The sequence below is a fragment of the Herpailurus yagouaroundi genome, unplaced genomic scaffold (genome assembly GCF_014898765.1).
Source record: "Herpailurus yagouaroundi ecotype Mexico unplaced genomic scaffold, PumYag 164, whole genome shotgun sequence".
Classification (NCBI taxonomy): Eukaryota; Metazoa; Chordata; class Mammalia; order Carnivora; family Felidae; genus Herpailurus; species Herpailurus yagouaroundi.
The window spans coordinates 47,560,093-47,587,494 of NW_024412405.1; the positions used below are offsets into that span (position 1 = coordinate 47,560,093).

The window sequence follows — 27,402 nt, forward strand, 5'->3', positions numbered from 1 at the left end:
GGAGCCATCCTAAAGATGTTTTAATGAGCAAGTATGAATATGCTGAAAGAAAAAAAAAATAGTCTCCGTAAAGAAATAGAAGAAACTTTATTCTTTTTAAAAGATCAAATAGAAATTTTGGAATTGAAGACTACAATAACTGAAATGAAAAACTTACTGGAGGGGCACAACAACAAAATGCGAGGATGAGAGGAAAGAATTGGTGATCTGCAGTGTAGAATAATAGAAAATACCCAATCTGAACAGAGAGGAAATGAAAACCAAAACAGAGCCTCAGTCAACTGTGGCACTATAATAAAAGATTTAACATTTTGTTATCCAAATCCTAGGAGGATCTGAGAGGTGGGAGGATAGCAAAGTTACATGAAGAAATAATGGCTAAATATTTCCCAAGTTTGGCAAAAGACCTAAACCTACAGATTCAAGAAACCTAGTGAAACTGCAAATAGGGTGAACCCAGAGAAACTCACGTTAGGACCTTCCATAGTCAAACTTCTGACAACTGAAAACAGTAAAAATTCTTGAAAGCAACCCGAGATGCCACTTTGGTTATGGAGAAAACCAATGGCATGACACTGGATTTCTCTTCAGAAACTATGGAGGCCCAAAGCATGTGGTAGAAACAGTTTTTAAATGAAGAAAGCCAAGAACAGCCAGCTCAGAATCTTGCGTGCTGTGAATGTATTCTTCAGGAGTGAAGGCAAAATCAAGACATGCTGAGATGAAAGAAAACAAAGGGAATTTTTGGCCTTAAAAGAATAGCTAATGATATTTTCTAAACAGAAAAATAATAAAAGAATAATAAGAAAAAGAATAAGAAAATAATAATAATAATAAAAGAAATACAAGAAGGCATCCTTGAAATACTGGGAAGAGAAAGTGTACAGTGTAAATAAAAATGTGGGTAAGTGTACTTTCCTTTCTTTGAATTTTCTAAATTATGTTTGGTAGAAGCAAAACTTATATCTGTCTGATGAGGTTCTCACTGTACATAGAGGAAGTACTTATAACAATGATACTCTAAATGGAGAGGGTAAAGTGCATAAAGGGAGATGTGTTAGCTTGGGGTGCCATAGTAAAAAGGCTGCAACCTGGGTGGCTTAAACAGAAATTTATTTTCTCAGTATTACAGAGGCTGGAAGCCTTAAGGTCATGGTCAGGTGCCCTCAGGGTTGGTTTCTTCTATGGCCTCTTTCTTCGGCTTGCAGGTGGCTGCTGTCTTGTAGTGTCTTCGCATGGCCTTTCCTCTGTGGGTGTGCAATCCTGGTGTCTTCCTCTTACGAGGACATTCGTCATACTGGATTAGGCCCCTATCCTTGTGATGTCCCTTAACCTTAATAATCTATGTGAAGGCCTTATCTCCAAATATTATCACATTGTGGGTGTGGGCCTGTATGTATGAATTGGAGGGATACTATTCGATTCATAATGGGATGGAAGACTTCTACCATTCGCACAAGCGTGTGAGACAATGACGCCAATAAGCTTTGATATATTCTGATGTACCTAGAGCAACCTCTAAAAAGCTGTAGGAGCTATAAATAAAAAATGCAATAAATAAATCAAAATGGAATTCTAAAATAGGTTCAAGTAAACCACAGGAAGGCAGGCAAAAGAAAATGAACAAACAGAATGAACAAGATCCAAAAAATAAGTACTAGGGCTTAACATGTCAATATTACATTATGTGTAAATGGTTATGCTAATTAAAGGAGACTGGCAGAGTAGATTAAAAAACATCACCTGATTATATGCTTTCTATCAGAAATTCATTTCAAATATATTGATATAGACAGATGGAAAGTGAAATGATAATAAGACATATTATGCAAACATTAATCAAAAGGCAGTTGTGGCTGTTTTAATATCCAATCATTTAGATCTCAGAGTAAAGAAAAAGATTGATTTTTAAGAGTCAATCCACCAAAAGACCCATCCTAAGTATACATATCAGGCTACAGATGTCCACAATATATGAAGCAAAAATACTAGAACTGAAGGAAATAGATAAATCCACAATTAGATTTGGAGACTTCACAACTCAGTCAATAATCAATAGAACACCTAGGCAGAAAATCACTAAAGATATAAGAACTCAACACTACTATTAAGTAAAATACATAATGCATAGTATAGTACATTTCAGTTAATAGCAGAATACACATTCTCTTCTTAGAACATGTACCAAGTTAGACTGTATCCTGAGCCACAAAGCAAACCTCATCAAATTTAAAAGAATTGAAACCATACCAAATGTGTTCTTCTACCAAAAGACTCAAACTAGAAATCAATAACAAAGATAACAGGAAGATATTCAAACATTTGGAAAGCAGACAACAGATTTGTATATAATCCTTGAGTCAAAGGGGAAGTCTCAAGGAAAATAAAAAGATACACTGAAGTTAATGAAAATACATTTCAAAGCTTGTGGCACACATCTGAAGTTGTACTGAGAAAGGGAATATGTAGGACTAAATACATACATTAGAGAAGTAAAAGGGCTCCAAGAAATAATTTTAGTTCTCACCTTAATCTAAAAAGCAAAATAGAAAATAAATAAGGTAATGATAAAGAGTAGAATCAATTAAATTGGAAACAGAATAACAATAGAGGAAATTGGTGAAACAGGGATGTAGTTCTTTGGGAAGATTAATAAAACTGATAAACCTTTATTATTGATGAAGAAAAGAGACAAATTGCCAGTATTAGGAATAAAACAGAATATCACCACAGACTCAATGTCGATAGGGTCATAAGGCAATACTACAAACAACTTAAAACACAAATTTGACAACTTATTTTAAAGACTAATTCTTGAAGAAGAAAGTACTACAACGTACCCAATATGAAATAGAATATTTGACTAGTCTTCTAGCTATTAAGGAAATTAAATTACTATTTTAAGAGTCCCTAAAAGATCTTCAAGTACAGATGCTTTCACTGGAGAATTCTACCAAAGATTTGAAGAAAAATTAATACCAATTCTACACAGCCTTTTCCAGAAAACACAAGAGCAGGGAACAATTCACAATTTATTTTATGAAGCTGATACTAATAGCAAGCCAAACAAAGACAATAACAATCAAAACCCCAAACTCCAGACTTACAAACTAATGTCCATCACAAATATAGACATGAAAATCTTAACTGAAATGCACTATATCAACAGGGCTAAAGAAGAAAATCACGTATCAAAAGATGCAAAGATTTGACAAAAACTAAACACTTCTAATAAAATCTCTCAGAAGAGGAAAGACATTATGGATTGAATTGTGTCCCCCAGGAAAATGTTAAGTCCGAATTGGCGCCTTAGAATGGGACCTCATTTGAAAATTGGGTCAATACAGATGGAGTAAGATGAGGTCATAAAGGAATAGAGTGGGCTTTTAATCCGATTTATGTTCTTTTAAGAAGAGAGACACAGTGCCATGTGATGGGAGGTAGGGAAATCCTGGATTAGCCGTTAACACCGGAACCTAGGAAGAGGCAAGGAAGGGGTCTACCCATGGTCTCAGAGGGAGCCCACCACTTCTGACATTGGGGTTCTAGCCTCCAGAACTATGAGAATGAACTTCTCCTCTACGTATTCTATTTCGCGGTACTTTGTTACAGCTACTCTCGGAAACTAATACCGAGGAGTACTTTCTCAATTTGATAACCTAAATCTACAAAAATTCTTGAGCTAACATTAAATGTGAAAGGCTGAATACTTTCCGCCTCACACTAGGGATGAGGCAAGGATGTTTGCTTTCACCACTCTTGTTCAACACAGTGCTGGAAGTTCTAGCCATAGTGAAGAGGTACAAATGAAACAAAAATGTATAAATCCCAAAGGAAGAACTGTAACTGTCTTCTTTGTAGATGACATGTTTACATAGAAAAGTTGAAAGAATCTGTAAAAACTACAACTAATCAGTAGGTGCAGCAACATTGCTGGATTCAAGATAAAAATCGACTTTATTTTGCAAGATGCAAAAGTTTCAGAGCTGTGTTGTACAGCAGCGTGCATATATATCGTTGATAATACTGCCCTGTACACTTCAATATTAAGAGGAAAATTTTCACCTGAAAAAAATTGGTTATATTCTTTCACTAGCAATCAGTTTTATGCTGAAAACTACAAAATCATAATGAGGAAAATCAAAGAAGTTCTGAATAAATGGAGAGCGATCCTTTGTGCTTGATGTTTACTTGATTGAGTTAATGACAAAATTCAATTCCTTGCAGTTTTGAGACTGACATCCCTTTTTTCTTGCTAGCTGCCATGTGAGGGTTGTCTCAGCTTCTAGAGGCCACCCGCACTCCTTGGCTCCTATTCCCCTTTCTCTGTCTTTAAGCTTGTAAACTTTGAGCCCTTCTCATGCTTTGCATCTCTCTTCCGCCTCATCTCTCCAATCCCGCGGGGGAAAGGCTTTCAACTTAAGTAAATTAGGTCATTAGGTTGGACTCACCTGGGTAATTTAGGGTCATTTCCCTATTTTAAAATCCTGTGATTTGTAACCTGAATTTCCTTTTCTGTTTCCTCTTTTTGCTATATCAGATCATCATAGCTTCTGCTGTTAGGACATGGCCATCTCCCGGGTGGGGGTGGGGGCAGGGGTGAGATTATTCTGCCTACCACATGTGCTAATGGCTTCCCATTGCCCATGACATTGTATAGAGTTTTTTTCAGAAGCTCCTTCCTACCTTTTTGGTTTTACCTCATACAGCCGTTTCTGGAACTCGGCACAGACCATTTCTTTTAATGGCTTTGCATGCATTCCCAGTGCCTTAGAAACAGCTCTTTCTCTGACTTAACCTTGAAAACTCAGGTCAGACATCAGTTGCTTTGCTCCTAGGAGAGGTAGATGCTGTTATCTTCTGTTCCCTTAGCACCATGATTATAGCATTTATTATATTATGGAAATGATTTAGCTCAACATTTGTTTCAACCACTAGTCTGTGATCTTTTCAAGGGCAGAGAACATGTTTTATTCAGTTTTGTATTTGTCATACCTATTGTAGTATTAAGCACACAGTGAGACCTTCATAAAGGCTGAGTGACTTTGTTAATGAACACTTGTTTGAGTAGTAATGAAACATCACCCTTTGAGCTGCAGTCAATCAAGTCCTCAAGTGTGCTAAGGACAGGGACTCCAGATTCATCATCCTTGGTTCAGTATGGATAAGTACCAGTTCTGAAATCAGAATTGATGTATTTGGCATGAAGGTTGGAACAGGCTCAGTGATACTGCATGGGAAGCGTCATTGCTTTGTACTTTTTTTCTAGGTATGTAAAGTAAGGGTGTGAATCTGGGCATCAGCAGACCTGGATGCTATTTCGAAGTGACCATAACCTCTCTCTGTGTCTTCTTTTCTTATATATAAAAATGGAAGGAGATTCAGTTTTATTTTAAAACCATTTATTGAATGCTTAGTCTATTCCAGGTGCTGGAGAATGTAAAGACAAATTAGAAATGGTCCCTATTCTCCAGGTGTATGTGACTGGTAAGGTTGCCCTTAGGATGTGGTTGGTTTATTCTTGTTCTGACAATCTATGATGCATTTATCTTTACCTTCCTTGGAGCACATTTGGGAAGAGAGGTGATAACTAACTTAAGTCTGTGGGAAACATATACATGGATAGTGTCCTTGGGCCAGGAAGTAAATCTGAGACCTGATTATTGCCTCTTCTGCTCATTGAGATGACTGTATTTGCTTCATAAAGCCAACAACACCTAGGAAACCACTTTGCATACCTTTGATTTCATCCTGTGTCTCAGGAAGCAACAACTGAATTTCAAAGCATAAGCTGCTTTGAACATTTTAAGATAGTTTGAACATTTAATCCTAGAGACCTCTCTTTCTCCCTCTTTTTTTTTTTCCTTTTGTTACCTCTTCACCTCTTTTTTTCTCTTACATGGAGCCCCCTGCTAGGAAGTGCTAAATGGCAATATACTTAGAAGTTTTTCTTGAAGCAATTAAAAAAGAAGAGTTTGATATTTCCTGTTACGGAATTTTAAGAGGTAGATTTTGTGTTAAATTAGTACTTAGCACATTACTTTTTGCTGTTTTTAAGCAATTTTTTCCCCATACAAATGTCATACTAATCTCTATGTCATTTCTATTCATGAGGAAGAAACATTTGCACAGTGCTTATTCATCCATGAATGCAGTTTATAGTTAAACCACATAATGCCTGATGGTACTATGCTGACAGGCACAGAATAAATAGAACAGATTTTGTTTCCTAAAGATTGATCATTTATAGATCAGTTGATAATTTTTTTTCCAGGTTGCTTCTTACATTGATGATGAGAAATCTTTTACTTTTGTAAAAAGCTATGGATTTCAATGAACCTCTGTCAGCACCACAGGCCTACCTACTCAATATCACTTTTTATCTTGCACGTCTTTTCCAGAAAAGATAAGAAATAAGACTTGCCCCTATTTTTAAAAATCATGCTGAAAATAGTAGAGGTGGGGCCAAGGTTTTGAAAGAATGGGTTTGTTAGTGACAACTTGTTAGTACAACAATATGCTGGCCTTGCAAATTTCTTTTTTTTTTTAATTTTTTTTTCAACGTTTATTTATTTTTGGGACAGAGAGAGACAGAGCATGAACGGGGGAGGGGCAGAGAGAGAGGGAGACACAGAATCGGAAACAGGCCCCAGGCTCTGAGCCATCCGCCCAGAGCCCGACGCAGGGCTCGAACTCACGGACCGTGAGATCGTGACCTGGCTGAAGTCGGACACTTAACCGACTGCGCCACCCAGGCGCCCCTGGCCTTGCAAATTTCTAAGAAAACAGAGAGCGTTTTTACTTAATTTGTGTTTTAATATTTTAGTAAGTACCAGCTTTTTATGTTTAAGTATTATATATATGTATTTTTTTTTGTTACCAAGCATCTTTGTTTCCTCCCCTTGTCCCCTCACTTTGTTTTTGATGTATTTTATGAAATGTATAGTCTGACTTTCATTAGGCTATTACCATTCTCTCCGATTTTATTCAGAAATTAATTTCTACCACGAGTTAAAAGATTGCATTGTAAAGTAATTTGGTATAATGTCTCTTTACGTTTAATTTATTAAGTTTATTTTATAGAGAAGTAGTTCATATGTAATATGCTTGAATGAATGTAAGTTTTACTGCAATGGCTTATATTCTATAGTTCAGAAGAGTTATTTAGTGGGTCCAAAAATAGTTAATATGAGACCTTCTGTGGGTCACAGCATTCTGGTTATAACTGTTACATTAAGGGTGATAAATTTATTTTTTTATTTATTTATAATTTTTTTTAATGTTTATTTATTTTTGAGACAGAGAGAGACAGAGCATGAACGGGGGAGGGTCAGAGAGAGAGGGAGACACAGAATCTGAAGCAGGCTCCAGGCTCTGAGCTGTCAGCACAGACCCTGACTCGGGGCTTGAACTCACGGACCGTGAGATCATGACCTGAGCCGAAGTCGGACGCTTAACCGGCTAAGCCACTTAGGTGCCCCAAGGGTGATAAATTAAAAAAATACAAAAACAAAACAAACAAACAAACAAAACTATGTTCTATTAATTAGACCAAAAGACTTAACTTGATTTACTTGGATCGATAAGCTTCCTAAATTCTGTAGTAGGCTTCACCATGAGCATATTAAGTGAAACAAAGTTTATTTTGTTATATTAACCTAGTTTTAAATTATTTTGGCATAAGGCAGTTTTAGGAATAGTGACTTTATTTTCCACAATGATTGAAAGGGATAGCCATATGAATAATCCTATATCATTTATGTTAGCTTTTGAATGTCTCCATGGTTATACTTTTGCATATACAGATTGTTAAAAATTCACTTCAAAGTAGGAAGTCCCGCTTGGAGACACTAACCCAGGAGGGCACGATGAATACAGTCTGTCCACGTGTGTCAGTGTCGGCCCCAGTAAAACTCTCAAGTTACTCTTTATGTGTTTGATTTCAAGCTTCCCTGCTTCATGTGAAATAAGAATAAATACGGAGTAGGATGTCAACAAGGCAAACAGTTAAGCAGATGCTGTAGGTGTTTCATGAAACATGAAAGTGAGATTTGAAATGCCTACAGGTAATCTGTGTGTTGCTGATAGTGGAGAGTAAACTCGTCACTTTTGAAGTAGTATCCTGGTTTGAAAACTCTGACTTCTATTCAACTTTTTTTTTCTCACCTTCACTGTAATAGTGATTCCAGGCTTTTCTTTTCCTAGGAGGGTATCAGAGTATGTTTCTTGCTTAAGTACATTCTTGAATTAGTTACTCCATGGCTTTCACTGGACAGGGAGGAGACAAGTGAAATAGTTGACAAGTGTCTGCCAATCTAAATGACAAATAGCTTTTTTTTTTTTGGTGTGGTAGGAATCAGAAATTCTGAACATTTATAAGTGAGTAAGCTGTATTCACAAGTGTACAAATGAAGAAGATTTTTTTTAAACAATATTTGTTTTCATTTAAAAGTGTTGTGTTTGGTTTTCTTATTGTCATAGGAAATGTTCTATTGTGTCTTAAGAAAATGGTATTATATCTTGGTATGTGACTTGTTCTTAATGTTTATAATATTTTGCTTTTGGTTATTGGATGAAACTTTGTCTTTAAAGTTCGATTTTTCAAAGGCCACACACACACACACACACACACACACACACACACACAATCATACATACAAACACATATACAAAGAGATAAACACAGTTACATATCCTAAAATTTTCTTTCCCCTACTTTTTAAAAAAACAGATGATATTCTTGTTCAAAGCTTCCTAAATCACCACTGGAAAAAAAATTGTGTTAATTCCCATTAAGGTAGTTTTTCTATAACCAAGGTAAGCAATTGTCTATTGGCAGTGATGTCCTAATTACATTAGTGTACTGTGATTATACCAGTGGGTTTATGAAAAGAGGTGGTTTGGTCAAGATGAAAATGTTCATTTAAAAATAATGATGAAACTCTTAAAACAATCGAACTTTGAAACTTAGGAAATTAGGGTGCATTTCAGTGGTTTGAGAAATTTTCCTAAGACTTTTCTTTTCAATATGTACATCTGAGTTCTCCCTCTTTAAATCTTTTTTTTTTTTTTTTAAGTTTATGTGTTTTATCTTGAGAGAGAGAGTGAGAGAGAGTGAGAACCAGTGCAGGAGAGGGAGAGAGAGAGGGAAGGAGACAGAGAATCCCAAGCAGGCTCTGCACTGTCAGTGCAGAGCCTGGTGTAGTGCTTGAACTCATGAACTGTGAGATCATGACCTGAGCTAAAATCAAGAGTTAGACTCTTAAGCGACTGAGCCACCCAGGCGCCCCTTCCCTCTTTAAATATTGCCTGATTTCTGCTCTTTGTAAAAGTTTAAAGTGAGGCTTATCCAGGGGTGTGTTGGTAAATGTTTAATGGCCAGCTCTCTGGGTGGGGGGAGATGGGGTGATTGGCAGCATTTGCTGATTTCTGCATTGTGTTACTTCCCACAGGGCAGATTCTAGCTACCAACACAATGTTGCTGGACATGGAGCACAGAAGTGATGGACATAGTCTGGTTTATCCCATCACTGCTCTCACAAATAAGATTATGTATCATGAGTGACTTTGCACATGATATTCTTATGTTGTATTTATGATTAGAATATAACAAATATGAAATATTTGTGAGCATATCTCATTGTGATATTCTAAACTAGAATACTGACCATGCATAACTGCCTTTTGTTTTTTGTTTTTTGTTTTCCTGTTTATCAGTTGGGTGGAAAGTTTTGGACATGAGGGGCTTGGATTATTACTGGACATTTTGGAAAAACTGATTAGCGGCAAAATGTAAGTATATTCATTTTATTTTCAATTAAGCTACATTTGCATGTCCAGAGATAATCCCAACAGTGATGTTTTTTATGCCAATGCAGACAAGAAAAAATTGTAAAGAAGAAGCAGCATAAAGTCATACAGTGTCTAAAAGCTTTGATGAACACACAGGTATGTACATAGGTAATTACATTGTATTCGTTCTTCACTGGTACTTACAGAATTCGTATAAAATAGAGTTGTGTGTAGTACAGAATTTGCACTGAAGTGATGTACTGCTTTGATAAGCTATTGAGTACAAATCCTTGTGGGTGGGTTGATCCTCCCTTTCTACCCTCCTTTCTGTTCCCCCCTCTCTCTTCCTCCTTCCTTCTCAATTTTCAGAAGTATAGCAAAAATAAGCTTTGAAATCATACATGATAATTGAACGTGATCTGCAGTAATATTTATTATCAGAGAATCCAGTGGGAAAGATTTAGTTTTCATAGCCTAGAAATTTAAATCTACAATCAAATTAACGTGAAAAGGTGTGAAACGATTAGAAGCCGGTCCCCAAAATGGAGCAATGATGCTTCATACAAGTAATATTGAAACCACAGGCAATATGGCAGGTCTGCAGAGTTTGCAAATTTGAAGAGGATACGTAAGAAGAGAGGAACACTTGAAGCTCCTAACTGAAGTTAGATTTTTCGGACAGTGTTCCCATTTTTAAATATTGTATACTGTCAATTGCAGAAATTGGCTCTATCACATGGCATGTCTTTAGCTTCAACATCTAAACATATCTACCTCATGATGGGTACAGTAATGATCGGTGTTTTAGTTGCCATTAGACAGCAGGAGAGGAATTTTACCTGTGGTGTTAGGATGATTTGTGTTTCACAGCAAAACTGCCTGTATATTTCTGATTAATTTCAAATTTTTAATATTTTGTCTTACATTTTCTTTTTTTTCTTTTTTTTTTTTTACATTTATTTATTTTTGAGACAGAGAGAGACAGAGCATGAACGGGGAAGGGGCGGAGAGAGAGAGACACAGAATCAGAAGCAGGCTCCAGGCTCTGAGCCATCAGCCCAGAGCCTGACGCGGGGATCGAACTCACGGACTGTGAGATCATGACCTGAGCTGAAGTCGGACGCTCAACCGACTGAGCCACCCAGGCGCCCCTGTCTTACATTTTAAAAATAAGCCTTTAGAGACTTACACACTTAAGTACTGGTACTTCAGTTATTAACATTCATATTTCTTTTTATTAAATGTAGCAAATATTTCTATTTTCCTTTTTTTCTTTTTTTTCTAATGTTTATTTTTGAGGGAGAGACTGAGTATGAGAGGGGAAGGGGCAGAGAGAGAGACGGAGACACAGAATCCAAAGCAGGCTCCAGGCCCTGAGCTGTCAGCACAGAGCCTGATGCAGGACTCTAATTAAGGAGCTGTGAGATCATGACCTGAGCCACAATTCGATACTTAACTGACTGAGCCACCTAGGTGCCCCAATATTTTTTAATCCTTCATGTCTTATTTATTTTTCAGCATTTTCTTGAGCTGAGATTTCTGTTTTTGCACAATGAGATATTTTTCACCTCCCTGCCTTCTCCAATCAGATATGATTTTCTTTCTTTTCTTTTCTTTTAATGTTTTATTTTTTGAGAGAGTGTGAGTGGGGGAGGGGAAGAGGGAAAGAGAGTAGAGGATCTGAAGTGGGATCTGCCCTGACAAGCTGACAGCAGCAAGCTCCTTGTGGGGCTCGAACTCACGAACTGTGAGATCACAGCCTGAGCCAAAGTTGGACACTCAACTGACTGAGCCACCCAGGCGCCTCTAATATGATTTTCAAGGGGAATATCTGATGTAGAAATCCTCTTTATATTGTTACATATTCACATATATTCTATATTTGAACGGATTGTTCTGTGAGAATTAGTTTTTAGTTAGACTGCATATTCTTTTTTACAATATGTCTTAAGAGTAAATGAAGAAAGCGATTTTTCTATCCTGAGGACATAATATTGCTTTAGAGAGGCTCCTTGTAAATTGAGAATATAGAAATTGGAAATTTCCCTGATGATAAGGCTGACAGTAGAGAAAATCCAGGAACATTTTTTTAAACTAAAGGGGCATGTGGATCATTCTTTGATTTTGGGAGGAATACCAGGATTAAAGTGAGATGAGGTGGTGTACAGAAGCAATTTCCTACTTCAGACTGACCTGGGGAGGGAGTCAACTTTATATATTTAGGTTCTGATTGATACAGTGTGTTCCCTTATAATGGATTGCTTTTGCTTGTAGTTTGTATCTGTGGAGCTGGAATCTATTTCCATTTGTGTTGATGGCTATCATCTGTGCTAATAAGAATAAAAAGTTGCTGATACTTGAAATTATTCTATTTTCTGAATTCTAAACTTAATAATATATGAAATAATTTTTCGGTAGAGTCCCCCTCCTCCCCAAGATTTGTTGATGGTTTTTCATTTATGTCACTGTGTACTCTTTACAAGAGTTCCTCGAATAATGAAAAAAATATAGGCTCTGAGAGGGGAAAAAAAGTGGTACCTTCTTAGGCACTAGTAATTATGTAATTAATGAGTAAATCTGGTAACAGATGAAAGTGAGTTTCTTATAACACTAAATTGGACTAAATAGTATTTTCTAAATGGAAAAAGATTTTGAATATTAGGGGAAACAATAAAATGATGAAAAGTTAAATATGTTTAAGAGGTGAGTAGAACAGGGGCTACATTTTGGTCTGTTAACATTTTGTGTGTTGCTTTAAGGTGTGCACCCCCCAGCATAGGTGTTTTGCTCCTGAAGCCAGCCCCCTTCCCAGTGTTATCTCTGCTACTGGGATTAACTCACCATAAGTAGTGATTGAGCATCAGGATTCATGCCCTGTTGAGTATCATACACAAGGATTTAGGGCCTTCACCTTCCCCTACCTAACACTTTTCCAGTGGCTTGACATTCTATCTGTTAGGTAATAATGGGCCTCAAGTAGAAAGCAAATGGAACCTGGCTTTATTCCTCGATTTAGAACATATGAGTTTTCATAGAAACCAGAGTGGCCCCTTGATATTCAGTAGAGAGATACCTTAGACCTTCCAAAATTTGTCACCGCCTCTCTAACGTTCTAATAGGCTTCATTTAATGCACTTTAAATGCTAGGACTGGTAAGTTGATTATTTCTTTCACAGAGTCAACAGTTTTTGTTTGCTTTGCTTTGTTTTTTAAATAATTGAACAAGAGTAATTTTAATGAAGTAGGCCGCAATTCTGTCTTTAGTTCTAGATGCTCAGTGGTGGTAATCTGGCCTCATTCCAGTCTTAAAATGAGCGCGGCATGTTTTTATGTTAGCAAAGTCAGAATACTGCCGATGGTGGAGCTTTGGAGTTTAGGAAGTGCTAGTGAAAACTCTGAAATCAGAGAATGCTCGTATTTTGCTCTCTACTCATAATGGTTTAGAGCTAGAGGGCTTCACAGAGAAGGTAGTTAGTATCACTTGGAGGAAATCGGTATGAGTTGTTTTGAGTATTTGGAGGAGCCACAGGACTCTGATTCCAGACGGGCAGGAGTTGGCTAAGGACATCCAAGTGGGTGGGAAATGAAAGGGAAATGCTTTACTGAATCCTCTGGTTTCTCAGGACAGAGCCAGCTCTTTGGCACTTGGTAATCATTGACTGATTGGCTTTTTGAATTGCATCTAAGTGGTACTTTATAAACCTCTGACAATTCCCTATAATGGTTATTGAAGAACATTGTAGTCCTTGGCCCCATGCCTGCTTTCTCTTTCTTTGTTTCCAGTTAGGAGACAGCCCAGGGCATCACAAAAGGGATCATTTCCTGACTGGCTTAGCTATCTATTTGTAAACTTTTCCCTGCCACCAACAAGACCGAGATGTCTCTCCAGAAAGCATATCCTGGGCCCTTGGCCCTTCTGCCTGTGCTGCTTCCTTGGTACCTGTGTTCCTTAGATAGTGGTTAAGAACAAATGCAGTGTTTTCAGCAGTGTGACGGCTTCTTTATATAAATGACGTAGGCACGATAGGAAAATTAGAAATAAGATTTCATACCACTCACAGCATTTGGGTCTAAGCTTGTTACAGATTTAACTTTGATAATTATATCTAGTGTTAACTTTGAGTTAAGCTGTAGTTCATAGGTCTGTAATTGGGATTAAAGTCCTTTTTAGTGTTCAGTAGTAATTCTAATCAACCAATTTCTCACTCTTTAGAAGGATCCTTTGGGATACATAGAAGATAAATCATATTGTTTTATTGCTTCTATTTATCCTCTGTTATTTGATACTTATCTCCCATAGATTGTAAGTGGGCCCTAAGAGGTGTATATATCCTCAAATCAAAACACGAAGTCATTAACATGACTCCTTATCTTCTAATTGGATGTGGCATCCTGGCAGTAGCAAACAAACTTTATCCTTGTCCAGCATCATCCCATTTATATAATGTGTTTACAACTGCATTGTCTTTCTGATGATAAAATACCAGTCAGATCAGAGTATCTATGCTCCTCATGGCAGTTTCTACATGGGATCTGTCCAAATCTTCTTTCAACCTGTGCCCATTTTATGAACTCAGCATTACTATCTAGGTGTGTGTTATGTAATGTGGTCACCACCTGTGGCTATTGAGCACTTGAAAGGTGGCTTGTCTGAACTGAGATGTGTTGTAAACATAAAACACACACTGGGTTTTGAATACTTAGTTATTTTTTCTTCCTGTCTCATCAATAAATGTTTTATATTGATTATGTTGAAATGATAATATTTTAGATATACTGGATTAATTTGATTAAAATTTTACTTTCTTATTGGAAAACTAGATATTGTGTGGGTGGCTTTCATTATATTTCTCTGGGTTAGAGCTGATCTGTGTATTTACTTGTGCGGTATATCCCTTACCAACCATCCTTCCCAGGAAAGCTCCTTATGGCCTCAGTGTCTGGTACAAAAACTGACTTTTTATTTTGTGTGCTCCTGTTGGGAAATCTCCATTTTCCTCACTGTTTCTCCCTTTCTCCAGTTGGATACTTAGCCTTCTTAGTAATTGTAAGTCATACTATTGTAAAATCACCTTTGAGGAGTTATGTTTGGTTGACTATCATAGTTTTTGATGTGAATAAGTCTATGAATTTTTTCCAAGATGTTATACATTCCTTATAGTTTCTAGCTTGTACAAAGTAAAAAAAACCTATTATCCTATAAACTTTTTTAATAACTGTATTTCCTCTAGGGCACTATTTTTTTTTTCCCCCAATAAACTGCTAACATTTAACCTCTTATTTCCAAAATGTTACAGTATGGCTTGGAAAGAATTATGAGTGAAGAGAGAAGTCTTTCTCTATTAGCCAAAGCCATCGATCCCAAGCACCCAAGTATGATGACAGATGTGGTAAAACTCCTCTCTGCAGTATGCATTGTAGGGGAGGAAAGCATGTAAGTCCTCTCAACTCATTTCTCTAATTATATAACAATATAATTTGATTTACTTAATGTTTTCATTATTCTATTTTAGACCAGAATTTACTGTTAATAAATGAAGTATTACTTAAGCAGCTGATTTAGATTCATAATTGTCTGAACAGAAATGTTTGAGTAATAATTATTTCTCAATCAGTATAGTAGTTATGGGCTAACCTTTTTCTATAAAAAACTTATTTCTTCATCGTATTTAAGTTGTTCTGAATTCAAACCCTAAAAAAAAATTCTCAACAAAGACTTAAAAAAATATGCAAATGGATTCTGTTTCTTAAGTGATTTTTGTTTTCCAGATAGAGTTAATTCAAATTGTAGGTCATGCAATTTCCCTTGTAAAAGCAAACATCATATTATTTGAAAATCTGTTTGTAAGGCAGATTTTAAAAATGCTATTTGTGGGGCACCTGAGTGGCTTAGTTGGTTGAGCCTCCGACTCTTGATTTCAGCTCAGGTCATGATCTCATGGTTCATGGGCTTGAGCCCCCGAGCCTCTCCACTCGCCCCACTCGGGCTCCGTGCTGGAGCAGCCTGGAGCCTGCTTTGGGAGTTTCTTTCATTCCCTCTGTCTTTGCCCCTCCCTAACCCATGCTCACACTCTTTCCCTCAAAATACATACATAAACTTAAAAAAATAATAAAAGTGCTATATGTAATAGTACTTTACTGGTTGAGGGTAGTCTTTGACCATAAAAATACATCCTGGAGTTTTAAACTTTAAAGACATTATCCACACATATTAGGATTGTAAGCAAAAGACCATTACATACATATTAAAAGATAATTATAAAGATAAACCTCCACCCCCCTTTTTTTTCTTTTTTGAAAGGTTGGGATTCTTATTTCAGGAAGCAGTTAAAAATTATTTAAAATACCTTTTAAAAAGGGTGAAGATATAAAAACAGAACAACCTACAGAGTAAATAAATAGCCCTTTCATAAAGGCTAGGTAGAGAGGCCTGTAAGCAGAACCTCCTGCACGCATTTGAAAATTGTCCTTGTGGCGACCCTCCTGGGCCTGGCAACTGTTGAGCTGCTCTGTGTGGATTATTGGAGAGTCAGCAGGCAAGACTCAGGCCCCGCCCTTGGCTGCACGGGTAGCTACGGTGTGTGTCCACAGACAGGGATGTCCCCTCGCGGCTGCACAGCTAGGTGTGTGTCCACGGACAAGGATGTCCCCCCATGGCTACACGGGTAGCGACAGCGTGTGTCCACGGACAAGGATGTCCCCCCGCGGCAACACGGGTAGCTAGGTGTGTGTCCACGGACAAGGATGTCCCCAGCAGCAGCGCCAGCACGTGAAGCCAGGTACAGCTGCACCACATTCCCTTAAGTGTTTCAAAAAGACCACAGTAACTTTATTGTAAAAACCCTAAGAGGGTATTTACTATTGACACACAAGATGCACCTAGTGCTCCCCCCTCCGCCTTTGTTCCTCTCCTCCTCCCGCTCCATTCTCCTCCTCCCTCTTTCCACCCATTTCTTGTGTCTTCTCTCTTCCCTCTTGCCTCCTTAACACCTTCTCCTTTCCTTTCCTTTTCCCTCCTCTTGGCCATCTCCTTTCCCTCATCTTTCTTTACCCTCTTTCTCTTTTTCCTCCTCTTTTTTCACCTTCCTCTCCTTCTACTTCTTCCATATTTATTATTTCTTGACTTCATAATAGGTTATTAAAATGATACAGATAACATTTACAGACCACATGTTTACGTCTACAAACTGACCTACAATACACTAGATCGTGTTAACACACTTTCTTTAAAGGTGTAGCGACTGTAGCTCTTTAACTGCTACTTTTTATGTGCGTATTTTTATGTGCATATTTTTTATGTGCGAATGTGTGTATATAAATCCTTACTACTGTGTATTTTTGGCTATCAGACTTCATTTACACTGAAAAGGAAGTAGAGTGTAGTGATTAAGGAAACCAGGACAGTGCTCACCACAAAGACTGTCTGATTTCAGATCCTTGCTTCATCATTTAGGAGACGTGAGACCTTAGAAAAATTGCTTAACTTTTTTCTCCCTCAGTTTCTTGCTCTATAACATGGGACAATACCAACTTCATAGACTTATATACATTAAAAAGAGTTAATATTTGTAAACTGATTTAAATAATGCCTGATGTGTAGAAAGCACTTTATAAATGTTTGATAAGTTATCCTCATCATAGGGTTATTAGGCATAAATGAATTAAAACATGTAGCTAGTACTTGATACATGCTATGTACTCAGTAAGCTTTTAAAATGTTGCTGGTTCTGGGAGTAGTGACTCTGGAGTTGAATAGATCAAGCAGTTGTATTAAGGCATTTAGATTATTTGCTGTTGGCAATTTAATTATTTTCAAATTTTCTGATAGCCTTGAAGAGGTTTTAGAAGCTTTAACATCAGCTGGAGAAGAAAGATACGTTGACAGATTTTCATCTATTGTGGAAGGTCTCAGGCATGATTCAGCTCAGCTGCAGGTAAGTTTCAGGTATAATCTTGCATATTGTTTTATAACTGTTTTCTGACTGGCTTATATTTAAGTATGAAACCCTGCATGCCATTGAATGTTTTATAACATTTCAAATAAATGTATAGAATTCTAATGTATAATATATCACAATGTGTTCTTATAGTTATAACTTGGTGTATACCTATTATTATTTCCTTGGGTTACTTTCTTAGATGCTGACTTACTAGGGATTTCTATAAAATCGATAATCAAAGTCCATGAATTCTTTATTTTCTGTTAGTCTTACTACTTGATAATTAAAACTTTTTATGAAGTTTGGACAATTAAGTGAATTATGGCTTTTTGCTGAATTATTAGTTTTTATATCTGAAAAGTTAAGAGTTTGCATGAATAATAAGGAGACCAAGGTACACTAGGATTTTCAAAGCTATTTAAATATTTAAGTGCTGTTGGGGCACCTGGGTGGCTCAGTTGGTTGAGCGTCCAACTTTGGCTCAGGTCATGATCGTGTCAGGCTCTTTGCTGACGGCTCAGAGCCTGGAGGCTGCTTCCGGTTCTGTGTCTCCCTTTCTTTCTGCCCCTTCCCTACTCACACACTGTCTTCTGTCTCTCAAAAATAAATAAATATTAAAAAATAATTAAAAAATATTTAAGTGCTGTTAGAAAGTCACTTTTTTTTAAGGAAGTTATTTTTAGACTTAACTAGTATAGTGTCCAAGCTGTATAACTAATGTTTATATAATTTCTCCTTTTTTTTTTTTTTTAAAGAGGGGTTTTGTTTTAATTGCTGGAATTGTTACAGTTATTGCTAATAACCTGAGTATCTTTAAGGAAATAATTAATACCTGACTCCCACCTCTGGATATTTAAAAAATTTAATTGGTATGACCTGGCTATTGGGATTTTTAAAAATTCTCACATGATTCTAATGTGCAGCAATGATTAAAAGCCAAAATGTGCTAATAATAGCTACAAAGTAAATTTATTTCCCCCTTAATTAGTAAAAAACTTCTAGTTTTAAATTTTATTTAAAGGTCTGTGCAGGGGCGCCTGGGTGGCGCAGTCGGTTAAGCGTCCGACTTCAGCCCGGTCACGATCTCGCGGTCTGTGAGTTCGAGCCCCGCGTCAGTCTCTGGGCTGATGGCTCAGAGCCTGGAGCCTGTTTCCGATTCTGTGTCTCCCTCTCTCTCTCTGCCCCTCCCCCGTTCATGCTCTGTCTCTCTCTGTCCCAAAAATAAATAAACGTTGAAAAAAAAAAAAAATTTAAAGGTCTGTGCAGCTTGGCCTCTGTATTATTTTTCATTGTGGTAGGAATAAAGAAACCAAATCTTAACGTTAAATTAAGAAAAAAAGATAGTATTTGATGATCAATCAGAAAATTTTAGAGATGTCGAAATTAAAAAAATGTATTATGGTATTTCTGATGATGGTGTTTGTGATGATGACCTTTCTGATGACAGTGTTTGTGAATGGCTGGTGAGGAACCCTGTTGTTATTTGTTTCTCTGGGCAACAGGCAGGGCTGGAGATCCGAGTATATATTCCCTAATGCATAGGTCCTGTTACCAGAGCTTCTGGAAAGAAGCCTCTCCTTACTCATCAGGGCTTGTCAGAGAGCATGGGAGTAGGGGCCTGGGATGTGTTATCACCTCTGATGTGGACCTTGCTCCTTCAGATTTTTCATATGTATTCTAGAGTCTTAGAGTCTACAGTGTGTATCCATGGACAAGGATGTCATTGCTCTCATTCCCCACTCCTTTTGTTTTTTTTTAAATGTTTCTTTTCTTTGAGAGTGTATGGGCGGGGGTGGGGCAGAGAGAGTGGGGGACAGAGGACCCAAAGGGGGTTTTACACTGACAGCAACGAGCCCCCTGTGGGGTTCGAACTCATGAACTGTGAGATCATGACCTGGTCCAAAGTTGGACACTCAACTGACTAAACCACCCAGGAGCCCCTCCCTTCTCCTCCTTTCTCATCTGGCCCCAGACCTCCTATTTACCACAAGCCTAATGAAGAGTGAAAGCTTCATGTAGAGAAAAGCTGATTACTTTACCTGAATTTTCCTTTAGTACCCAGGTTACCTCTTACCCGTATAATGTTTGTGCAGATAGCAACAGGTTATCAGATGAATTTTGGTCATTTGCATAGCATATTAGATAGAGATCATGTCCAGTTTTTAAAATCTCACTTAGGAAATGTAATAGTCACATATAAACTTTATCCCCTAAATACTTTTTGTGCTAGTGTATGCTTTTTGTATTTAATAATACATACATCCCAAGAGTGGAAGGGATGCTGTCTTGGAATGGAAGGAGTAGACTTCTGAGTCAGATAGCTTGAATTTAAGTCCCTGCTCTTTCCATCCTGGCTCTGTGACTCAGGATCGTGCCCTAGACCTCTTCTTTGCCTCTATTTTTTTTTAATTGTAAGATAAGGAGACTGTTGATCACTACCCCATGGTTGATGTGGGGATTATATAGATTAATGTATTTAAAATGTTTAGTTCATTTGCTGTAAGAGTTGAGTAAATGGTATACTTCAAAAGGAATTTTGTTCAATTAACAACAGTGGAGAATGGAGACTGAAGGCGATCTTCCTTTCTCAGAAACATACTAAAATTGATACTAAAATTGTTACATAACTAGAGGCACCTGGGTGGCTCAGTTGGTTAAGCGTCCAACTTCGGCTCAGGTCATGATCTCACGGTTCATAGGTTCAAGCCCCACTTCGGGCTCCGTGATGACAGCTCCGAACCTGGAGCCTACTTTGGATTCTATCTCTCTGTCTCTCTCTTTGCCCGTCACCTGCTTGCATGCACACTTGCTGTCTCTCAAAAATAAACAAACATAAAAAAAAGAAACCATCAGAAGATTTTAAAAAATTGTTACATAATTAGAATTTAGCAATACCCGTGAACATATCTCAGATTAACAAAATGTATGCTCACACACAACCTGTTCATGTATTTTTCATAGACTCAAATTGGGAACAACCCAGAAGTTCTTCAACAGATGAAGGGTTAAACTGTGGTACACCTGTATCATAGAATACTACTCAGTAATGAAAAACAATGAACTATTGATATATACAACAGCTTACGTGAATCTCCAGAGAATTACCTTGATTGAAAAATGCCAGTGCTGTTGGTTACACACTTTGTGATTGCACTCATATAGCGTTCTTGAAAGAACCAAGTTTTAAAGACAGAGAACAGCTTAGTGGTTGCCAAAGATTTGGGACGGGGTCTGAGAAAGTGTTGGGTGTGACCATAAATGAATGGCAGCAGGGAGTTGTGTGTGGTGAAACAGTTCTGCCTCTTGATCGTGGTGATGGTGACAAACGTATACATAGGATGAACTCACACAGAACTGTACATATACACACAAATGAGTGTAAGGCTGCTAAAAGCTAAGTAAGTTCTGTGGGTTGTACCAATTTCACTTTCCTGGTTTTTGTGTTGTATTATAATCATGCAAGGTGTTAGGAATACATAGGATCTACCTGTGCATTTGTTTCTTTTTGCAACTTTCTGTGTATCTACAATTATTTCAAAATAAACAGTTAAGAACAAATCTTGGTAAAACTAAGTTCCCAGTTTATGGCAATATTATATATCATTTAACATTTTAAAGCTCTGTCTGAGGAAAGGGGTAAAAAATGTCTTGTTAAGAACAAAGCCATTTTGGGGTGCCTGGGTGGCTCAACTGGCTAAGCATTTGACTCTTGGTTTCCACTCAGGTCATGATCTCATGGTTCGTGGGTTTGAGCCCCACATCAGGCTCTGTGCTGACAGTGTGGAGCCTGCTTACGGTTCTCTCTGCACCCCCCCCCCCACCCCTCACCTCTCTCTCTCTCTTTCTCTCTCTCTCAAAATAAAATTTTAAGAAAAAAAAGAACAAAGCCATGTTTAATCTAGGTAAATAACATGATTGACAGTTGAAAGGTGACCATTATAACCTTAAAATTCGTTATTTGCCTATTAAATTTGTTTTGGCTATCAAACATTGAGGTACATCTATTCGAACTTTAAGAATTATAACTGATTACCATATGAACCTGAAGGCAAACTACACGTATCAAAAACATTCTTGGGTATATTTAGTCATTTCTATTATGGTAGTTACTCTCATTGAAGATGCTACCATATGGAAAAATGATTGGTGTAGTTATGATAAATTTATATTTAGCTAGTAAATATCTAAACAATTCTCTGAAAGAGAATAGTCAGTTAACAATTGAGAGTGGATTACTAGTTTAAAGACGACATTAAGACTTGAAGAAATTTAGGGGCGCCTGGGTGGCGCAGTCGGTTAAGCGTCCGACTTCAGCCAGGTCACGATCTCGCGGTCCGTGAGTTCGAGCCCCGCGTTGGGCTCTGGGCTGATGGCTCGGAGCCTGGAGCCTGTTTCCGATTCTGTGTCTCCCTCTCTCTCTGCCCCTCCCCCGTTCATGCTCTGTCTCTCTCTGTCCCAAAAATAAATAAAAAAACGTTGAAAAAAAAAAAAGACTTGAAGAAATTTAAACATTTATCTAAAGATCTGATATAAATTTGAAATGATTTTTTTAACAGCTTTATTGAGATAAAATCCATGTATCATAAAAGTTACCCATGTGACATGGACAATTCAGTATTTTGTGTATAATCAGAGTTGTGTAGCCTTCACCATAATCAACTTTAGAAACTTTTATTTACCCCTAAAAGAATCCCCCCACCTTACCCCTTCACGGTCAGCCTGCAATGCCCTCCTTCCCTCTAGCTCTAGGCAACTGCTAATCTACTTTCTCTCCCTATAGATTTTCATATTCTGGACATTTGATAAGAATAATACAGTATGAGGTCCTTTCTGACTGATTGCATTCACTTAACATAATATTTTCAAGGTTCATTCATGTTGAAGTATGTGTTGCAACCTCATTTTTTTTCTGCTCCAAATATGCGTATTGTATGGATATTCCACATTTTGTTGATCATTTGTCAGTTGGTGGACATGTGAATTGTTTCTGCTTTTTGGTTTTTATGAGTAATGCTGCCTGTGAAAATTTGCGGAGATGATTTCTTTTTTTTTTTTTTTTTTCAATGACTGCTTGTTTGCTGTATTTAGCGTTAGGGGAATAAAGGTCGGGGCAGAGCTAGCAGCAACACCTCCCCTTGATAGTTGTTTAAATCATCTGATTCAGTTCCTGAGAAATTTTATACCAAGATCTAGGTCGCTGATTGTGTTTGCTTTTATGAAAGTAATTTGTTTAGTTGTAAGTAATTATATTTTGTTTTATGGTTAGTTGTGTTATTTTTGAAACACTAAAATTTCTTCATACAGTTTTTAAAAGTTTAATTTTCATTGAGAAGTGAAAATTCATTTTAGCATTTTTTTCCCCATTTTTCTTTCTTTCTTTCTTTCTTTCTTTCTTTCTTTCTTTCTTTCTTTCTTTCTTTCTTTTTTCAACGTTTATTTATTTTTGGGACAGAGAGACAGAGCATGAACGGGCGAGGGGCAGAGAGAGAGGGAGACACAGAATCGGAAACAGGCTCCAGGCTCTGAGCCATCAGCCCAGAGCCTGATGCGGGGCTCGAACTCCCGGACCGCGAGATCGTGACCTGGCTGAAGTCGGACGCTTAACCGACTGCGCCACCCAGCCGCCCCCCCATTTTTCTGATAAGGCCAGATTAAATTTGTATGCTTTTGGTGATGAATAAACAATGGGAAGAATTTTAATTCTTATTTTCCCTACTCAACCCTTTTGTGGTGGATTTTTATTCTTGAAGGAAGGTTTCTCATTATTACTAAGCCTAGTATATGAAATAGCTAGCAGGTGGCAAGCTTAAGTTAGGAGTTAAAGGTACTGTTTTCAAGATAACTAACTTAGGGAGAAGGGTTGTGTGTTGGGGGGGGGGCGGGTAGTAAGTAGATTGTCTTTTGGGGGGTTACTCGTTGTTCTCTGTTTCCTTTAAAAAGATCATGCAACACTTTAGTAATACCTAAAAATACTTTTCTCTTTGGATATTTCTGATTTTTCTACAATAAAGTATATTTTAGAGCTAGCTCATTATCAATTTGCCCATGAAACTATTGAATACTAAGTGCCCATTTTATACCATTACCTGTATACTTTGCATTGATTGAAATGTGCTAGGCTGGTGGATATTAGCAGATCACCAAATTAAAAATAAAACTTGTTTGTCACTGAATAAAATAGAAACCAATTGTTTGCTTTTAAATTGGAGTAAGTGTGAGATGGTAAAATAAAATAAAAAAAATCTCATTGTTCTTTTATTGCAAAGTATAACAAAGTACTTTTGAAAGGAGGGTTGTTAGATTTTTTTTTTTGAGTCTGATAATAATGAAGATAATGTGACTGCCTATGTTTTTGATAGAACTGAACATAACTTTCATTCCTCCCACGCATATGGTAGAGAAAGAAAGTGAAAAACTGAGTCCCAGAAATAAGTTAAAATTATCCTCAGGCCTTAGAGAGTCTTACCTATCAGAAAAGAAAGTACAAATATAAATATCAGATTTAAATTATACATTACTTTCTTTTCTCAAGTGTATCAGAGAGATGTTTTCAGCTTCAAGCAGCATAATCCACTGTGGGTAATTTAAGCAGGAAATGGTGCTGGATACCTTAACAGAACTTGTGGGAGGGAACTGTGTGTGGATGGGTATTACAGATGTAATGTAGAAGAAATGCCAGACAACATCCGTGAATGTTCTAAGGGAAAAACCACTCCCAACATTCTATTCTAGTCAGCACCTGAGACCCTAGAGCAGACAATAGTGCTTCTGCCACAGACCCAAACCTTTCCTCATGGGGTCCGGTCTTAATATGTGTGATTGTCCTCTCATATTGACACAGTCTGCTTTCCCAGAAGAGGGTTGGAATAAGTGCGGGTGAACCAATCCCTAGTTTCAACCACATGTTGAATGTGTCTATTATTTTCGTTTCTTTCCCTTTATTTTTCTTTTCCTTTCTACGTGTATCTTCTCCCTTCTCATTTTAGAGCCATAATTTGCTAGAGTATCAGAAACATTATCTGGATTCTAAACAGTTTGTCGAAAGCCTTGCTGTTGGTCGGAGGACTGTTTGAATTGTGGTAGATTTTTGTCAGGAAAGGAATCAAAGGGTGGTAATCCTTGAGTTTTTTTGGGTGGATGTTTGGCTTTGCTTCTGTGTACGTGTTCTCAGGCCTGTGGTGACAGCGTGCTACATTTTTTCCTATGATGTCTTCCTCTTTCAGTCCTCTTGGACTCATGGGTGGGGAGTGTCAAGAAGATGAAGGGTCTGTGATTTTGTGTCACTTATAAGTTAATGTGTTAGTCTGCCATGTTAGTCTTATGCACGCTATGAGAAGACATAAATGCCTGGGTCGAAAACAAAGGACTTCATTACCCACAGCAATAGTAGTGGCTCAAGTACAGCTTTGTATCAGCCCCAGTTTCCAGTTGCAGTGGTTTGTGTTTTAGGAGAGAAACCTTGAGTTTAGGGAATTCAACTCTTCCATCACAGGCAGCGCTTATTTTGATTGATAAAAGCTATGACGAAATCTCTTCAGTTTATCTCAGAGTATTTAATTGAAGCTCTTGGTCAGCCATACTCTAAGCAGCAAGTTGAGGTTAGGCTGTCATATGGACCTCAGCCAGGCCTTCCAGGTCCTAGATCCAGTCAGCTAAACAAACCCCACAGACCATCAAGGTCTGACTTTGAATACCAGGAGCCTTTTTTCTTAATTTTTTTCTGTTGGTTTTTCCACCTTGTCTGAGGTAGTCAGGTACAGAATGACATATTAGTGATTGCACAGACTTCCCTTGGTTCAGCAAGAAGGAAGTCTAGGGCAATACTTTTATCCATAACAACCCTGGCTAGTGAGTTGAGTCTGAGTGCTTTCTGGGGCTAATGTGTGGTATCATTGATAATGTCAACTAAAATCGGGGACAGATTTCTTAGCGCCTTTTTCACTTGGGTGATTCCCATCATAGGGATAACTGCCTGCATGTACACATAAATAACTTTTTTTCTCCAGGACCAACAGTAGCCTCAGTTGGAGAGTGAGCTTGTCATGGTTGTCTGAGGACTGCACGGTGTACCGCTAGCGTTTGCTTAAACACTTGAACATCTCTTATGATCACCTCTAAGGTAAAAGTTGGTGTTTTTCGAGAGACAAGCAAGTTAATGCCTTGCTTCTTCATAAGATGTGTGGTCTTGAATGTCTACATGGTGCTTCTGGAATGAAAGCATTGTTTATAGTTATTGGAGCCTCCCAAATGGGATCTTTATCAAATAGGGGGCTAATGGGTAATAGTGCTTAAAACGTGGCCTCCCAATTGTCTGATAAACAGTAGGATTCCCAGTTCAGGATAAAATTGAGTGCAGGCCTTGGTTTTGGAGAGTTTAAAGATAGGGTGGGGATGCCAGGTTGTGCTACAGGACAGGAACTCTGAATTTAGGAAATCCTAATCTTTTATAATGGGTTGTAATTGTGCCTGCCTTTTGCTCCAAAGAGACATTATCTTTATTAGACTGGACATGAAGCATGCCTACCCATTTGCTGTTCAAACTTTCTTGAAAAGTTCATCCAGAAGAACGGCAGTCAGTGCCTTGGCTTGCAATGCATGCAGAAATGTAAGAGACCCATGGTGGTGCACTGTCATGCATTGGGGAGCAGACCACTAACCCTTCTCTTGTCACCCTCTTATTCTTCAGTCTGATGCCTTATTGTTTTTCCTGTCGTTCATCGTACCTTGGTGTAGATAGAACGGAATGCATCCTTCATTAGTTTTGGTTCATGCTGTACCACAGAGTATTTTTCTCTACCTTAATTACAGACTGAGTGGACAGTGGACAAGAGTAGTAGATTATATCCTTCCAGGATTCGGTGGACTGGGATGAATGATAGATATGTCTTTCTAGGATTCCCATAGATATTGCTCTACCCGGAAATGTCCACAGAAGCAAAAGGGAGAAATATAATCCAGGTCTTTGTTGTCTCAAGAACTGTTACAAGAGGAAAATAAGGTCTCAAACATATTCAGACACCTGGCATGCACATGGTGTTAACGAATGTCTCATGCTTACATACTAAAGTGGATAGGGTGCTCACATTTAGACAACAAGAAGAAAAAGTGAAAATCTCTGTTACAAAACAAGTTTCATTTATAATACTTAGGAATCAGAAAAATTGAAAATGATATTCTCCGCAACTTGCTTTGTAGAACAAGGCTATGTTAATCTAGGTCCTTTGAGAAGCAAGTGATTTGATCAGCAAGGAGCTAGGGGAAATGCCTACTAGAGATCTGGAGAGGGCTGGGGCAGGTGGGGAGATGTCCAGCTCAGTGCACACTTGACCCCAGCTGGAGGAGAGAAGGAAGGAGGCTTGGGGGAAGTATCTTAGGCTGCTGTGCAGTTCCAGGAGAACTTGGCAACGTGGTTGGGGAATCCTCAAGTCAAAGCCCTTCATGTCCTGTCTCAGTATTCTTGCTGTGTGCAGACATTGGCTAGGAGAAGCCGGTGGGAAGTGTGGGTTTGACTCAAATCTTGAGATGGATTTCACAGGGAGCAGCTGGGGCTGGGCTGTTAGTCATTTATACTCCCTGCAGTCAAGGAACTGCATTCCCGTGGCTGTTGTAAAGACACAGTTTCTCTTAAAAACAAAATAAAAAAAGCCTCTTCAATTTCTGGATTTTATTG

General features: G+C 37.9%; 1 protein-coding gene and 1 long non-coding RNA gene across 2 annotated transcripts in view; one reads left to right on the forward strand and one right to left on the reverse strand.

The window, feature by feature from the left end:
- DIAPH3 (diaphanous related formin 3) overlaps positions 1-27,402 on the forward strand; it is a 508,696-nt gene that overhangs the window by 133,018 nt on the left and 348,276 nt on the right. The window contains exons 6-9 of the mRNA XM_040487410.1: positions 9,718-9,792; positions 9,879-9,948; positions 15,090-15,226; positions 17,621-17,726. Of these exons, the coding sequence (XP_040343344.1) occupies positions 9,718-9,792; positions 9,879-9,948; positions 15,090-15,226; positions 17,621-17,726 (388 nt within the window). The remainder of the gene's footprint in view (positions 1-9,717; positions 9,793-9,878; positions 9,949-15,089; positions 15,227-17,620; positions 17,727-27,402) is intronic.
- Positions 1,097-12,738, reverse strand: LOC121037879 (uncharacterized). Its single transcript, XR_005794036.1, has 3 exons — positions 12,634-12,738; positions 4,687-4,834; positions 1,097-1,247 (listed from the first exon to the last, which is right to left on the reverse strand). It is a non-coding gene; the product is annotated as an uncharacterized LOC121037879 (long non-coding RNA).